Source organism: Gopherus evgoodei, chromosome 2 (assembly GCF_007399415.2).
Source record: "Gopherus evgoodei ecotype Sinaloan lineage chromosome 2, rGopEvg1_v1.p, whole genome shotgun sequence".
In the NCBI taxonomy this organism is placed as follows: domain Eukaryota; kingdom Metazoa; phylum Chordata; order Testudines; family Testudinidae; genus Gopherus; species Gopherus evgoodei.
This window is the reverse complement of record NC_044323.1, coordinates 215669601-215686741: the sequence shown is the minus strand read 5'-3', so window position 1 is coordinate 215686741 and position 17141 is coordinate 215669601. Positions and strand designations below refer to the sequence as shown.

At 46.0% G+C, this 17141-nt stretch overlaps 1 protein-coding gene across 2 annotated transcripts in view; it reads right to left on the bottom strand.

The window, feature by feature from the left end:
* TAF4B (TATA-box binding protein associated factor 4b) overlaps positions 1-17141 on the bottom strand; it is a 125364-nt gene that overhangs the window by 63407 nt on the left and 44816 nt on the right. For both annotated transcript variants that reach the window (XM_030552954.1, XM_030552956.1), the window contains exons 9-11: positions 16588-16693; positions 9242-9411; positions 5094-5224 (exon numbers count right to left, since the gene is read on the bottom strand). In XM_030552954.1, the coding sequence (XP_030408814.1) occupies positions 5094-5224; positions 9242-9411; positions 16588-16693 (407 nt within the window). The remainder of the gene's footprint in view (positions 1-5093; positions 5225-9241; positions 9412-16587; positions 16694-17141) is intronic.

Here is a 17141-nt window from a genome sequence, read left to right as displayed (position 1 = left end):
GTGACAGTGTGCACTTGCCTCTTGTGAGCATTTGCTGTCAGATGGCAGCAATCCTGTGCTCCTCCTTTCTTTGCTGCCAGCATCCCCGTTGGCTATGGCCCTCAGGCAGGTCTTCAGTTGCTCAACCTTCCAGTTAAGTCACTCAGTTAATAGTTGAATAGATGGATGAATCCCTTGTGGGATAAAAGGTCTAACAGGGCCGGTCCCTGTGCCCTTATTCGTGTCTTTAGTCCAGTCTCTGGGCTCAGTTCCTCAGCCCCTTCTGGGCTAGCGTTAATCCACATCTGCTCTGGTATAGAGCAGTGCCTCCAGGGTACAGGCACTGCCCTGGTACAGAGTCGTCTCCCTGGAGACACTCTGCCTTTATCAGTTCTATTGCCCCAGCTCCAAAAGCCAGGTCACTCCTCCAAGTTCAGTCCCCTTCCAGGGTAACAAGGTCCAACACATGGTTGGCCCTCTGCAGGATCTTCAGCCCTGTCTATGAATTCCTGTGCTTTAAATTCCTGTGCTTAAGCTTCTAAACTAAACTTGTCTCCTTTTCATGGCTTTTCACGTGGAACTTGGAGCGGACCATAAACTAGTTGAGATCCCATAGGTCCAGGATGGGCCTCAGCCCCCTTTTTGCCTTTGGGATCAGGAAGTACTGGGAGAAGAAGCCTCTGTCCTGGAAGTCTACTGGTACTCCTTCCACTGCCTCCAGAGTGGAGCAGACATGCCACTTCCTGCCCTAGGATGTGGGCATGCTCCGGGTCCCTGGGACTCAGCAAGGACGGGAGGGGTGGTAAGGTGGGGGAGAGGCAAACTGCAACATGTCGTCCTTGGAAATGGTGTTGAGGATCCATTGGTCCAACGTTATATGGGACCATTCCACTCAGAAGGCAGACAATCGGTTGCAGAACACAAACTTTATTAAATCAGGGGTTTCCCTGGCAACAGGCCTGGTGCTCCCCTGCAAATAGTCAAAATCGCTTATTTCCCTGCCTCTTGCCCTTAGAGGGCCTGGGCTGTGGGGCAGAACAGCACTGATGTTGAGACCGAAGCCTCTGGTCTCTCAGCCTCTTGGACGTGGACTCATATCTGCTCCATGCAGGTGGAGCTGAAGTTTGCGGCCTGGGCTTGTCCTTAGCCGGCGGGAAGTAGAGGCCCAAGGTTTGCAGGGTGGTACGCGAATCCTTCATCCCGTGTAGACGGACATCCCTTTGGCCCGCAAACAGTGCTTTGCCGTCAAAAAGGGCAGGTGCTGCATGAGGGACTGGGCCTCTACCGACAGCCTGGATAGGAGGAGCCACAACACCCCACGCATGGAAACGGCGGAAGCCATTGAGCTGGCTGCCGTATTGGCCGCATCCGACGCCGCCTAGAGGGTTGCTTTTGTCACTGCCGCCCCTTCCTCTACCAGAGCCTTGAAGTCCTTTTTGTCCCGCTCCGGGAGGAGACATTCATACTTTGGTAAGGACACCCATAAGTTAAAGTCATAGAAGCTCAGTAGGGCCTGATTGGCCACACTGAGCTGGAAGCTTGCCAAAGAATAAACTTTCCTGCCAAAAGTATCCAGTCTCCTGGTGTCTTTAACCTTGGGGGGTAGGTGAGGGCTGGCCATGTTGTTCTCGGTGGTTTACAGATTCCACCACCAGAGAGTTAGGTGCCGGGTGGGAATAAGGATACTCATGGTCCTTAGCTGACACGAAGTACTTCCTCTCCGCCTTTTTGGAAATGGGGGCCAAGGAAGCAGGAGTTTGCCACAAGGTAGTGGAAATGTTGGCTACTCCCTGGTGGAGGGGCAGGGCCACAGCCCGCTGCCAAGAACATCAGCACTTTGAAAAGGGAGTCAGACAGGCCCTCCATCTCCTCAGCCTGTAGCTGGAGGTTGGACACCACCCTCTTAAGGAGGTCTTGATGTGCCCTGAAGTCCTCCTGTGGAATGGGTGGCGGTGCCGTAATGGCATCATCCAGTGCTGGAGAGGGGGCTGGAGTGGAGCCGAGAGTCTTGGGTAGCACTGGGGGGCGGTCGGTCCCCAGGTCAGAGTCTGGGTGTGGGGCCACCGACTTGGGACCTGTTGACTTGTCCCTCTACTGAGAAGGGGAGGCCAAAGGAGTCTGGGACACTCCGGCCACTGATTGGGTTCCTGTCTGGGTGGGCATCTGCAGCCATGGTGCCTATTGACACCGTCTTTGCCACAGTGCTCCTTGCCACTAACCGCTTTGGGGGCCAGGTGGCATCATCTGTTCCGGCTGAGCTGCATGACCTGGCAATGGCAGCTGGGTGCCAATGCTGAGGTCACCGTCTAGTGCACGGTCTCATAGGAGCAGCAAGATCGATGGTGCCTTCCACAGGACCGGGACCTCGACGCCGAGGACTGATACCCATCGAAGTGCTGCTCCTGTACTCATCCCGGAGCCAGGAGCAATGATGTTCCAGTGCCAGTGAATTGCAAGAGGAGTCCTGAGTGCGATGCCTGGCAGAGCGGGAACTCGAGCAGGAGCATCAACATTGATGGTGTCGGGACCAGCTGCCGTAGCTGCGATGCGAGGAAGAGCGCCTGCGGAGCTTGTCACAGTGCCTGCACCTGTTGCTGCATGGCATGGAGTGGCCTCAAGACTCCCATTCAAGCAGCGAGCTGGTCAAACTGACTGGTGTAGAGGGCTGGCATGAGCTGTGAGAAGACCATGTCAAACAAGGTAAGGAGTGGCTCTCAGTGCGGGAGCTGCGCTGTGCCCGAGAGGTCTGATGAGTGCCCAGCGGCGGCTTGCCTCGGGACTGACACCGGCAATGCACTGGTATCGGTAAGCTCAACATGTCTCACGCAGCCTGAGCAGCCTCCAGCGTTGACGGCATCCTCTCTGCAGGGGAGGCATGCACGGACGGAACCGGGCTGCTCTGCTCAACACGAGTGGGAGGCCTAAGGGGGATCGAGGGCTGCCCGGCTCAGGACCAGCCTCACCCCCTCTCCTTTTCTCTGTGCCACAGAGAGACAGAAGTCTTCCCTTGCTTCTTGGAAGGGGAGCGGTGCTGGCTAGTGGAGGGGACTTTGCTATGCACTGAAGAAGCGGTGCTGGGTACCAAGTCCGCTCGGCATGTCAGGGTAGGGCCCAGCATAGATTCCATCAGGAGAGCGCGAAGCCTGATATTCCTCTCCTTCTTAGTCTGCGGCTTGAATGACCTGCAAATCTTGCAGCGCTTACTCACGTGAATTTCGTCCAAGCAGCGGAGGCACCAGCGTGTGGATCACTTCTGGGCATAGAACGGTGACAAGAGTCACACAACTTGAAACCTGGGGCATGGGGCATGCCCCGAACCCACTCTAACTACTTGAAAAACTAGTAAGAGTAACTGTACCACTAAGGTCAACTAGAGAAGCTGCAGCAAAATGTTCCAACTACCTTCACAGGTGACAAGAAGGAACTGAGGGTGGGGGGAGTGCGCAGCTCCCCTTATAGCGCAATATAGAGGGGCAACTCTAGGGGTCGCAGCAGCGCTCTCCCGTATGGGTACTGCTAAAGGAAAAACTTCAGACATCGGTGCACGTGGCGAGCACGCACACCTACTGTGAAATACATATGAGCAATCACTCAAAGAACCCCCGCTCCTTATTCCTCTGGTACCAGCCAAGAATGACTAGCTCAAACCCTGCAGTTCCTTTCAGCTGAGCTTGCTATGCTATGATTGGCTGCTTCCCTGCAGCCTTTCTAGCCAAGCCTGGAGGACCCACCTTCACCACTCCTTTCCTGGGACAAGGTATGGGGTCTCAAAGGTGTGGTACACCCAGTCACACTCCTGTTAGTTTCACTAGTTAACTTTCTTCCCACATGCAGTTTCATTTGTAAACAATTCAACAACCACATAAGTGGCAGGATCCTAGCAGTGCAAGAGTGTTCTCAGTGGTTTTAATCTGAAATGTGTCTAAAAATAGTACTAGAGATCCACGTTTGTGGTCTTTCAATTACTTCTTTATGAAGTACCTATATACTCGTTCATAAGCCAAATTTTTTTTTTTAGTTAAAAAGGGAAGCACCGGAGAAGGGGGTCAGCTTATGAACTGAGAGCGAAAGGTGGGACACAGCCTCTCCCCACAACAGAGGGAGCAAGAAGCAGCAGCACAGCCAGCAGAGACAGAAGGTAAGAGGCAGGGCCAGTGTCTCTCCACTTCTGGGCACGCTGCTCTCCCCCCAGCCTCCGAAGCAGCTGCAGCTCCAGGGCTGACAGGCTGCAGCCGTGCAGTGTCCCAGTCTAGGGGTGAGGTCATGTGGGGGGTGGTCACAGGGGTTACTCCTCTGACTCCCAGCTTCTCCCCGCCTCCCCCCAAAAAAATTTCCCCACCAGTTGCTGTCCTGGACCTTCAGGGTAAGCAGCTTGCATGCCAGGACACTCTTTACTTAGGTTTACCTCCATGCCTGTGGACGCTTGAGGTAAACAAACCATCTCAGACCTCCAGTGGCTTATCCTGATGGCCCAGGAGCCAAAGTTTGCTGACCCTTGAATTATAGGGTCGGCTTATGAACGGGTTATAAAAACTTTGCATTTTTACTTATCCATCTTGGGGGGGTCAGCTTATAAACAAACTAGCTTACGATCGAGTATACACAGTAAGTTCAATTTACAAGTAACTGTCAGCCCTTCAAACAAGCTGAGATCAGAAAGCCAAGCTCTGTTCTTTCAAGCTCAGGCATCACCACCAGTAATGAAAGTTCTGCAGGCAATTCAACCTTGCTTTACGACTGTGCAATGTTAGCGCCACTGAAGTCAATGCAGACCAAGTAGCCATGTGAAAAGCATTTCATTTTTAGAAATGGTACAATGGTAAAGTGCCATGAGAAAGGTCCTTGAATTAAATGACCATTTCCATGAAATGTTTGAGCTAGGGCTTTTTTTTTGCTTATCCGTACTTTAACTTTTAGTGCACATAGCAAAGATGTCAAAAGGGAAACATCAGGATTAATTGTAAGCCACCATTAACAGTAGCAAGCCTGGAAAATAGTCTTGGGCCAGATTAAAAACTTACATATAGCATGTGTGTGTTTATATGGACAGAAAGTTTACTTTTAAGGCTGCAGAAGAGGACAAACTAATGCAAAACTTGCTTAATTTCTTTTACCTTATAGGTTGTCATTCGATGCTGAGCAATTACAGTCAGTTTTTCTAGGAGCCCTCGTAATCTCTCCTGTGTAGCATGGGAGATCAAGTTCACAACATCAGAGTTAGGTTCCATAATGTCATGCCTTTTACCTGTGGAAGCAGAGAAAATCCATTACGTGTTTTAGGAGTAGTTGATAATTGAAATAATTAGCACAGCAGGTATTCTGTTCCCCCTGGAAGTCATACCCATTATGAATAAAGGTTTGGAGATTATGATTTTCCTGGTAAAGTCACAACTTCAAAGATCTTAGACATTACATTAATAAAACTTAGCCTGGAGCTTCAGAAAATGTAGACATTGTTTCACTTAGCCTCTAGAATCATTTTCCTTGCAAGGTCATTTATAGGACAAAGTTAATAAGAACACAAATCAAGCCTTATGTTCGGGGGGTGGGAGAGAAATAGTAGCTGTAGAAATTAGTGCCATATTCTGTTAATTTCAGTAATTAAAAAAAATAGAGAATTACATTTTGCCCTGTTAGACACTGCTTGTTAACAACTCATGACATTTATTTCAACCATGTTTTTTGCAGTGTACTCCAGGCATAAGAGCCTTTTCTCATCTACCTCTGACCAAACAGTATATACCAAATTAACCTAGATTCCCTAGGTGGTAACTTGGGAAATATACATCTAGTCCAACTAGGGTCATAATGCCATCACCTCTGACCTATTCTCTCGGGTTGCCACTCCTCTTCCTGTTCCCTGATGAGCCCTACCGCCTCTCTCCATATTTCAACAGTTGATATAAAAAAGGGAGACAGCTTTGAGCAAAGCTGCTTGGGTCATACACCCGAAGCTAAGTGTTACTTCTGCAAATTTCTCAGTTGCAGATAGCCAAAGAGAAGTATTCCTGTGGTTGACACAATCAACATGTCAGCACATCTACACATAGGTACTTGGACAACCCTGACTACTTTTTAAATAGACAGCACAGTTTAGCTACTGATAACCAATGCTGATATCAGTAAAACCTATGAGGAGTCCTTGTGGCACCTTAGAGACTAACATTTATTTGGCCTAAGCTTCCATGGGTTAGAGCCCACTTCATCAGATGCATGAAGTGAAAAATACAGGAGCAGATATAAATACATGAAAGGATGGGGGTTGCCTTACCAGGTGTGAGGTCAGTCTAACAAGATAAATCAATTAATAGCAGGATACCAAGGGAGGAAAAATAACTTCTGAAGTGGTAAGAGTGGCCCATTACAGACAGTTGACAAGAAGGTGAGAGTAACAGTAGGGAGAAATTAGTAATGGGGAAATTAAGTTTAGGTTTTGTAATGACCCAACCACTCCCAGTCTTTATTCAGGCCTAATCTGATGGTATCCAGTTTGCAGATTAATTCCTATTCTGCAGTTTTGTGTTGGAATCTGTTTAAGTTTTTCTGTTGAAGAATTGCCACTTTTAGGTCTGTTATTGAGTGACCAGAGAGACTGAAGTGTTCTCCTACTGGTTTCTGAATATTATGATTCTGGATGTCAGATCTGTGTCCAACCTATCCTGAAGGATGATCCCTCACTCTCATAGACCTTGGAACACAGGCCAGTCCTCGCCTACAGACAGCCCCTCAATCTGAAACAAATACTCACCAGCAACTACACACTGCACAACACACACACCAACCTAGGAACCAAACCCCAGTGCCAGCTCTATCCACATATCTATTCAAGGGACACCATCATAGGACCTAACCACTCACCCACACTATGCAGGGCTTGTTCACTTGCACATCCACCAATGCAATATATGCCATCATGTGCCAGCAATGCCCCTCTGCCATGTACAGTGGCCAAATTGGACAAAAATCTGACATCAGGAACCATAACATTCAAAAACCAATAGAAGAACACTTCAATCTCTAGTCACTCAATAATAGACCTAAAAGTAGCAATTCTTCAACAACAACTTCAGGATTAGGACCTCATTCTGCTAGGTGCTGTACAAATGTGCGCTCTCTGCAGCAAACACACACTTAGGTTATGTCTAGATTACCGCAGTAAGTCAACCTACACTATGCAACTCCAGCTATGTGAATAATGTAGCTGGAGCCAACGTACCTTAGATTGAGTTACTGCGGGCCTACACTGTGGGAGGGGTCAACAGAAGGAACTCTCCCATTGACTTACCTTACTCTTCCCATCGGGAATAGAGTACGGGGGTCAACTTGAGAGCGCTCTGCTGTCGATTTGGCAGGTCTTCACCAGACCCACTAAATCGGCCGCAGGTGGATCGATCTCAGAGTTGATCCCGGCTGTATTATAGACAGCCTGAGGTTGGGGGAGAGAGAATCAAGTTTTTAAATATATGCACTCTTGGTATATGCTCCCAATATTATTCATAAATAAAAATACATAAAGATATAGTCTTGCCCCAACTGCCTTCAGCCCAGCTCTTTAAAATGTGGGCTGAGTTCCTGCAGGCATTGAAGCAAAAATGGTCTGAAGAAGAGGTCTCAAGGGAAAACAGTAGTTTTTATCATCAATGCATGCCAACAAGATTGCTACTCCTGAAACAGCTTTCAAGATTATCAAGGGCCCTGAAGACACTGAAATAGGAGTATGTTGGAATGTCACCTTCCTACTAAACAGATCTGTTTCCTGTGTATAAGCTAGTATGGGTTTACTTCTGATCATATGAGCAGAATCTAACACTTGTGTAAGAAGTATATATTTACTAGTGAGATTTCAAAGCTTGAGAGCTGTCACTGGGTTGGGGGAAGGAAGCCAATTATTCACACTTTCCTATGTCACGGGTTGCATCAGTAGAAAGCTGACTAACCAACATCCCATTCCAATATGTTTGTGGGTAACAGATACTGTTCAGTACCTATTACAGTTCACAATCATAATTAAAAAGGTTCACAGCTTCTGCTCATGCTGTTGCTGCTGTTGGACCATTTTTTCTTTGGGTTACCCTACAAAGCTTATTTTTAAGACCCACCCAAAAATATTTAGGACAGATTTCCTGATTGTAAGTATAGCTGTCTTGTTTTCCAGACTAAATAGAGTTTGTTAACTTAGTATGAGATTACTGTCATAACTTTCGTACTCAGATCTGAACCTTAGAGTTCAGAGCATAAGAAGCTAGCATGAAACCTCCAAACTTAATTACCAGCTTGATTCTGATATCGCTGCCACCAGCCAGAATTCCAGTGTTTGGCTCACTCTGGTCTCCCGAAAACCTTCCCTGGGGGACCCCAAGACTCAGATTCCTTGAGTCTCACAAACCATTTCCCTTCTCCCTCTTCCCCTCCAGGTGTTCCCTCCCTGGGTTCCTGGAGAGATATACAGATTCAAGCTCCGTGAATCTAAACAGAGGGATTCCACCCTCTTTACCTCCTCCCAGATTTCCCCGCCCTGGGTACTCTAGGAGATTTCCTGCTTCAAGTCCTTGAAACACAAGTACCGAGAGATCAATCTCTCTCTCCCCTAACCCAGAGGGTATGCAAAGTCAGGCTTAGTAAATCTAACACAAAGAGATTCTCTCTTCCCCCCGTCTTCTTCCTCCCACCAATTCCCTGGTGAGCTACAGACTCAATCCCCTTGAGCCTCCACTAAAAAAATATCCACAGGTCTTAAAAAGAAAGCTTTATATAAAAAGAAAGAAAAAGACATAAAATGGTCTCTTTATCAAGGTGACAATATACAGGGTCAATTGCTTAAAAGAAAAAATGAACAAACAAACTTATCCAAAAAGAATACAATTTAACACATTCCAGCAACTACACACATATAAATACAAAAAAAAACAATATAAACCTATTGCCTTACTATCCTTGTACTTACAACTTGGAAACAGAAGATTAGAAAGCCTGGAGATTCCTGTGGTCACTCTCAGAGCCCAGAAAGAGAACAGACCAAGAACAAAGGACTCTCACAAAACTTCCCTCCACCCAGATTTGAAAAAAAGTCTTGTTTCCTGATTGGTCCTCTGGTCAGGTGTTTGTTTCCCTTTGTTAACCCTTTACAGGTAAAAGAACATTAACCCTTAGCTATCCGTTTATGACAATTACAATACATTCGGATTTCATTTTTTAAAAGAGTGAAAATTGTTCAATGCAATCACTGAGTCCAGAATGCCAATTACGGATGCTTTGGTCTCACCTATGTCTAAGATCTTCTTTTGCAAAGCCTCTGGAGAGAGAAATGGTTCATCTGCACAAGATCGGATCAGTGTACCAACCACTTCAGAATTTGTTGCCAAGATGCATGCATTCTCTTCACTTAGGTTGACCCCAGCCATAGAAGTCACATCATTGATGTCATCTTCATCTCTACCAGAAAGAAAGCCAATTGTTATTTTGTTCACATCCTGAAAGAGCCTTTTGTATTGGTGACCAATTTTATACACAAGTGTAACTACCTGTACATAATCATCCCTATGCATCAGTGGGCAAACAGTCTACTACAGAACACCTTTGGAATGGAGATTGTTCGTAACGCTGAACAAAACGTTACTGATTGTTCTTTCAAAAGTTTACAACTGAACTTTGACTGAATACAGCTTTGAAACTTTACTATGCAAAAGAAAAATGCTGCTTTTAATTATCTGAATTTAAATAAAACAAGCACAGAAACACTTTCCTTACCTTTTCCAAATCTTTTTTTTTTAAACTTCCCCTTTTTTTAGTTTACATTTAACATGGTACTGTACATACTGTATTTGCTTTGTCTCTGCTGTTGCCGGATTGCATACTTTGGATTCCAAATGAGGTCTGTGGCTGACTGGTCAGTTCATAATTCTGGTGTTTGTAACTGAGGTTCTACGGTATCTTCAGTATTCAGTGAAGTTTCTGCCCCTTTTCATTTATCTACTTTTCCAGCTAAGCAGTTTCTACATAATTTGTTTAGGGAAAAGGAGGCTAACAGATACTCAAACCTGTTTAATTTATTCTTAACTGGCTGACAGACTTGTACTCCAAATCAGTGTATTAAGAAAAGGGCTACAACCCAGGATTATCAGAACAGTTAGTGACCAGTGATGATTTAAAACTAAAGTCACCACTGACATTTCCTCCCTCTACTCATCAGTAGCTGTTGAGAAATTTCAAGAGTGTACTCATAATGTATTAGCAGAACAGAATTCTTAATCTTTCAGGAAATGTGCAAATTAGGCCTTTACTGCCTGGTAATTGAGTGCTAATTGATCTTCACAAGTACACTCTAATTCCCCTCTTCCTAATGACCACAGAATCTTTGGCTGCTGTGATCCCACTGTGGTATAATTACAGCTACTACCATGGGCCAGCCTGAAAAGAAGGTTATGTAGTCAGTGTACCTATTAATACAGGATACACACTTAGGCCTTGGCTACACTGGAGAGCTGCTGCGCTGGTAGTAGCTTTAGAGTGCTGCAACTCACTCACCAGCCACACCTGCAAGGCACATACAGCACTGTATCTCCCTGGCTATAGTGCTGGCTGTACTCCACCTCAGCCTGGGGAATGACTATAGCACTGGTGATGCAGCACTGCTCCGCCAGTGCGGCCACCAAAAATGCTGTTATTGGCCTCCAGAGGTATTCGGAGGTATCCCAGAATGCCTGTTCAGCCACTCTGCTCATCAGTTCGAACTCTTCTGCCCTGGACTCAGGTTTAAAGTGAAGGAGCTGCGGAGTGCCTACTGCAAAGCCTGCGAAGGAAACCGCCGCTCTGGCGCTGCCCCCACGACCTGCTGTTTTTACAAAGAGCTGGATGCGATACTTGGGGGTGACCCTACCACCACTCCAATGACCACAATGGACACTTCAGAGCGGGGGGAGGAGGAGAAGGAGGAGGAAAGTGAGGGTACTGGTTGGGGGCGGAGACACCTCGGAGTCCTTGGAGGCATGCAGCCAGGAGCTCTTCTCAAGCCAGGAGGAACGTAGCCAGTCACAGCAGCTGGTACTTGGTGGAGGACAAACAGAGGAGTGGGTTCCTGGTAAGCGGCTTTTATTTTCAGGATGGAAATTTTTCAGTAGAGGGGGAGGAGGGAGGGTTAGGGCTGCATGCATGCCTGCCTAGATGTGGAATAGCACATTGATGTGGTCTATCACATTGCAATAATCAGCCTCAGTAATCTCTTCAAAAGTTTCAGCCAGAGCGTGGGCAATGCGCTTGCACAAGTTTATTGGGAGAGCCACTGTGGTCCTTGTCCCAGTCAGGATAACGTGTCCGCGCCACTGTGCTGCAAGAGGTGGGGGGACCATTGCTGCACACAGGCAAGCTGCATAGGGGCCAGGGCAGAATCCGCATTGCTGTAAAAGACCCTCCTGCGCTTCCCAGGTGACCCGCAGTGGCAGTGTAGGTGCCCCCTGCAGCTGTTTGCTTTCCCCAACACACACAAACCCCGAGGACAGTAGAGCCCTGAAGCCATCAGTCCCCCTTACTCATCATTTCGGGGCTCCTGTGGGTTATGTGCACTCTCTTTGGGATGGGAAAATTATGCTATTGTGAAGAATGTTACTCCTTAACTGTGTGGGAATAACTGTCTGGTATAAACAATGCTGCCTCTTGTTAAGTGTTGCATTTTTTACCTTTCTAGAAGCAACCTTGAGATCTCGGCTGCCCGTGTTATCAACAGCTCAAAGACTATAAAACCTCCAGAAGAAGCCACGAAAAAGCAAAGACGACCTGCTGCAAGCAGTTATGGATCACTCTGTCACAGAGAATAAAAAAGTGCAGGACTGGAGGGAAAGGGAAAGCAGGATCCGCCAGAAAAACGCAGTGGACAGGAAGAAAAGCACAAAGCAGCTGATAAGCATCCTGGTGCGCCAAGCGGACTCTATCCAGGCGCTCGTAGCCATTCAGGCAGAGCACTACTGCCCCCCCACCGTCCCAAAGCTCTTTCCTTTGTGCCCCAATATCAGCTCAAAACCCGCTTCCCCAGCATCCAGGTTCTTACCACCACCAGCTGCCTCCAACACCTGTACGTTCACCAACCAGCCCTGAGAACTATGACCCTTACCCTCTGCACTCAACCCCATCACCATGCAGTATAGCCATCCTGAAGTGCAGCAGTCATTGCACAGCACTCCAGACAGGACATTCAAACCTGTGACTGTACAGTTCCCCACCCCACTCCCTGCCCTTTTAGGTTCCCAAAAAGTTTTGGGTCTGTCAATAAAGTAATTTTCTTTTCAATAAATGAATTTTTGGCTTTGAAAACAGTCTTTATTATTGCAGAAAGTCAAAGATGCAGTGCCTGTTTCTTTCCTGGGCAAAGATAAGTCAGCTTAGGAAACACAGATTCCTACTAACATTGTAACCACTGTACTTCACTCTCGTGCAAGGCACCAAACATTTACTGTTGGTTTTCAGCCTCAAATTCCTCCCTCAAGGCATCCTTAATCCTTGCAGCCCTGTGCTGGGCCTCTCTAGTAGCCCTGCTCTCTGGCTGTGCAAATTCAGCCTCCAGGCGTTGAACCTCAGAGGTCCATGCCTGACTGAATCTTTCATCCTTCCCTTCACAAATATTATGGAGGGTACAGCACGCGGATATAACTGCGGGGATGCTACTTTCCCCCAAGTCTAGCTTCCCATACAGAGATCGCCAGCGCCCCTTTAAACGGCCAAAAGCACACTCCACAGTCATTCTGCACCGGCTCAGCCTGCAGTTGAACCAGTCCTTGCTCCTGTCAAGTTTCCCTGTGTACGGTTTCATGAGCCAAGGCATTAACAGGTAAGCGGGGTCTCCAAGGATCACAATGGGCATTTCAACATCCCCTACTGTGATATTCCGGTCTGGGAAAAAAGTTCCGGCCTGCAGCTTCCTGAACAGGCCAGTGTTCCGAAAGACGCGTGCATCATGCACCTTTCCAGGCCAGCCTGTGTTAATGTCAGTGAAACGTCCACGGTGATCCACAAGTGCCTGGAGAACCATGAAGAAATACCCCTTTCGATTAACGTACTCAGGTGCTAGGTGAGGTGGTGCCAGAATAGGAATATGCATCCCATCTATCGCCCCTCCACAGTTAGGGAAACCCATTTGGGCAAAGCCATCTACAATGTCCTGCATGTTCCCCAGAGTCACGGTTCTTCTTAGCAGGATGCAATTAATGGCCCTGCAAACTTGCATCAACATGCTGCAGGGTGGAGGCAAGCTCCTCACACTGTCCCATGAAAGTGGCTTTTCTCATCCGAAAGTTCTGCAGCCACTACTCGTCATCCCAGACTTCCATGACGACGTGATCCCACCACTCAGTGCTTGTTTCCTGAGCCCAAAAGTGGTGTTGCACAGTGCTGAGCATTTCCGTGAATGCCACAAGCAAGTTCGTGTCGTACATGTCACGCAACTTGCTATCAGTCTCATCACTTTGGATCCTAAGGAACAGCTTAAATGCCAAATGCGATGTGCTGGCGAGACTCAGCATATTCCTCAGCAGTTTGGGCTTCATTTCCCACAGAAATCGCGCTGCACAGAAACCGTTGAGAGAGTCAAGATGGCGCCAAACGTGGACGGAAATAAAGGGATTGCTGGAATGTGAAGCGATTCATCACAGGGCGATGGGACAGGAAGCAGAATGACCCACACCTTCCACCCCCTTCCCTCAACCCACTGCGCCAGAATGGGAAGAGGTGCTCTGTGGGATAGCTGCCCATAATGCACCACTCCCAACACCACTGCAAATGCTGAAAATGTGGCCACACTGCAGCGCTGGTAACTGTCAGTGTGGCCACACTGCAGTGCTTTCCCTACACAGCTGTACAAAGACAGCTTTAACTCCCAGCACTGCACACCTGCAAGTGTAGCCAAACCCTAAGCCACCAGAGGACTTAACAGAAGTTCATGCTGAAATTTGGAGCTTAGATCCTTCAAGGATGGGTTCTAAAGAAAAACTTGCATCTCCGGTAGCATTTCATACTACTTAGTCCAAATGACACTCTCTCACCTAACTTGTAGTTTAGTATTCAAGTAAGGAACTGACAGAACATGTGGTTAAATTATAACATGTTTTTCCTCATGTAGCGTAGGTCTACTAATGTAGCCATTTCTCTAAACAGCCCTGCCAATTACTAGTTTATATGATACATTCAATTAATTTATTTCAAGTAGGGCACTATGAAATGAACTCCAGTTGAAAGTTAAAGGCACTCTCACAATATAGCTAACAGAAGTTAGATTCTGGCTATCACCCTGAAGTATTTTCAAGTTATTTCATGTAGTGGTCGTACTAGAAGACTTACATGACAACATCTATATATAAAAAAGTCAGCAATACTTTTCCACAGTAATTTCTCTTAACACTTTTACACTAGGTATTGTGTTGAATCCCTGAGAAATAGCCCTTTTACCAGTCAGAAGTACATGGCTAAAGATGTTATCAGTCTACTAGTACATTGGCAAAAAGTTGCACATATAAGCAGAGAGCAGCATGTATCTACTTGAAGTTGAGATTCTCACAACGTTTGTTAAATGGGAATGAAAATCATGCAATGTAGATGTACTTCACTGTGTGAACTTGAATATATTAGACAAAAAGTGAGTCTCTGGCACCCTCTGGTGTTTGATTATGCCTGTTTTCCTCTTATTCAATCTTTTATTTACTCCATTTTACTGAAGAGACAAGGCAGCTAGAAACACTTAAATCTATCCTACATTATACTGACCCTAGGCTACTAATCGAAATAAGCATACGGCCTTTAAATACTACCAAGGTGAGACTGCTCCCTTCTCTCTACCAAGCTTATTAACCTGAAGAGTGAGCAAGAATTCTACCAGCACTCGACATGAGTGAGACCACCAACAGATGCAAACAGCTGTCAGCAATGCGTTCTGCAAAGGCCCCTCAATAGTGGTTTCTTGCTCCTACCCTTTGCCTGATAGGGCCCAAATTTGTTAGCCTTTCAGACAAGTGTCAAGGCCCATCTTTTCACATAAGTATTTGGGGAGGACTGTCTATTTCTGCAGTGGTCTATGGTTAATGTAGTCATAAATATATGTAAAGTCATTTTATATATATATATATATATATATAAAAAAATTTTCAGTTCTGTAAGAGCTTTTTAGTGAGGAGGATGATAAAGTAACAGGAAAAAAAAAGGAAGTGCCAACATTAGAATTGGAGATTTCAACTGCTAAAGAAATATTTCTCAGGTGTTTTCTTGAAAAGTGCGCACAGTAGTTCCATGGCATCTATTGTAAAAACAGGGGCCATTGGCACACTGTATGCTCACATTTTTCTGAAATTCTATTATCTGAATCCCAGCATGCGGAACAAGGAAGGTGTTCGGATAACAGAGCAGAGATCCTCGGCCATGGGGGAGGCCACCCTGACACTGAATGGCTCTCATGGTAGTGTGAGGAGCCCCTGAAGACTTGCTGTCATGGGAAGGAGGGAGGGAGCAGGGCTGTTCCTGCACTGCCACCAAGCTGGTGACATCTGACCCCTGCAGGCAAAAGATGCAGGCAAGGCTGCGAGACCCCAGCAGGGCAGAGGAGAGTCCTAGCCATTGGTCTCTGCTCTGCAGCCAGGACCCACAGGCTCTCCCCAGCACTTTGCACCCGCAAAAATCGAGAGGGCAGGAATGGCAGCAAAGGAAGCCCTCTGCAGCCCCTAGGTTCAAGTCTGATTTAAGTCTGCAGTGGAACTGCTTTTGTAGTCTCCATCTCCACTTCTGTTCCAACATTAATTTTCAAGAGGAAAACTGATTTTGTATAACGCGACCTGATACAACATGAATTCAGATATAGTACAGTAAAGCAGCGCTCCAGGGGGCGGGGCTGCACACTCCAGTGGATCAAAGCAAGTTTGATATAATGCGGTTTCACCTATTACACAGTAAGATTTTTTAGCTCCCAAGAACAGCATCATATCGAAGCAGAGGTGTAGTTCTGAAATTTAATGAGTTACTGGGACTAAAATCTTTAAGAATTCTAGTGACCTAAAGGGCCAGGTATTTTGATAGCCATTACAGTCAGAACTTTAGCAAGAGACTTGTACCTCTACCTAAAAGGAACAAATATCTAAGAGGAGGTAATAAGAGATTCCTTAAAAGCTTCCAGCTGTATTGGGAGGTTACCAGTACAGCCCAAATTACAGTTCGATGGTATCCGGCTGTTTGGACTGAGCAGAGGTCATTTTTAGTTTAACCCCAACTATCTAATAAAAGGTAACAGTGCGAGCTACTTAATGCTTATCTCATAGGGCAAAGCATTGACATGCCTCCTCACTATAAAAGCATCATCATTAAAACACAAAAGTTATCAGGCCAACACTGATAAATAGAATGCTGACAAAAACCCAGACCCAACAGTACAATTCCCATACAATTAATCCAAGTTTCTCAATTTTCAGGTCAATGTTTTTAGGTTCTCCCCCCCCCCCCCCCGCCCCATCATTAAGAGATCCATCAGAAATCTCTAAATTACTTATTGAGGCATCATTCCTTGTATCTATACTGCTGTCTGTTCCTTTTGTTGAAGTCTTGTTTCCTACAGCCACACAAACTTCTGACTTTGTTTATTTTTACCTGAAGGCTGTTGTTCCATTCTCTTTTATTTTATTTTTCTGAACAGGAGATGCTTGAAATGACAGAATTTTGTTTCCTGGCAGTGTAATTTGTTTCAGGAAGGAACCTAAAAAACAGCAACATGCCACAATAAAAAACAAAATCCAAGAAAGATGACTGTTTATTTAGTACATATTCTAAACAAAAGTCTTTGTTGCAGGCTGAAGAACCAATTATATCCATTTGGAAACCAGACACTCAAAAGTACTACATTCTACATATTTTTGCAAGGCTGACAAATTAATATTTTCTTCCCTCTCTTAATGAAATAGTGTTTCACCGTCTTATTGTTAACCTACATAGGGTCACATATCCCAGTGCGGGAATGAGCTAGCTGAGACAAAACTGAACCCAAAATTTACTCAATTATACGTTAAATTAATTTTTACCAGTAGAAGTCTCATTTAATATCATGAAGCACCAAAAAGAGTTTATAGAAGCAGCATCAATTTGCTGGAATGAGCATACTTAGAGTACTCAAAATAGTAAAAACTACTTATCTTTTAAGTGAAATG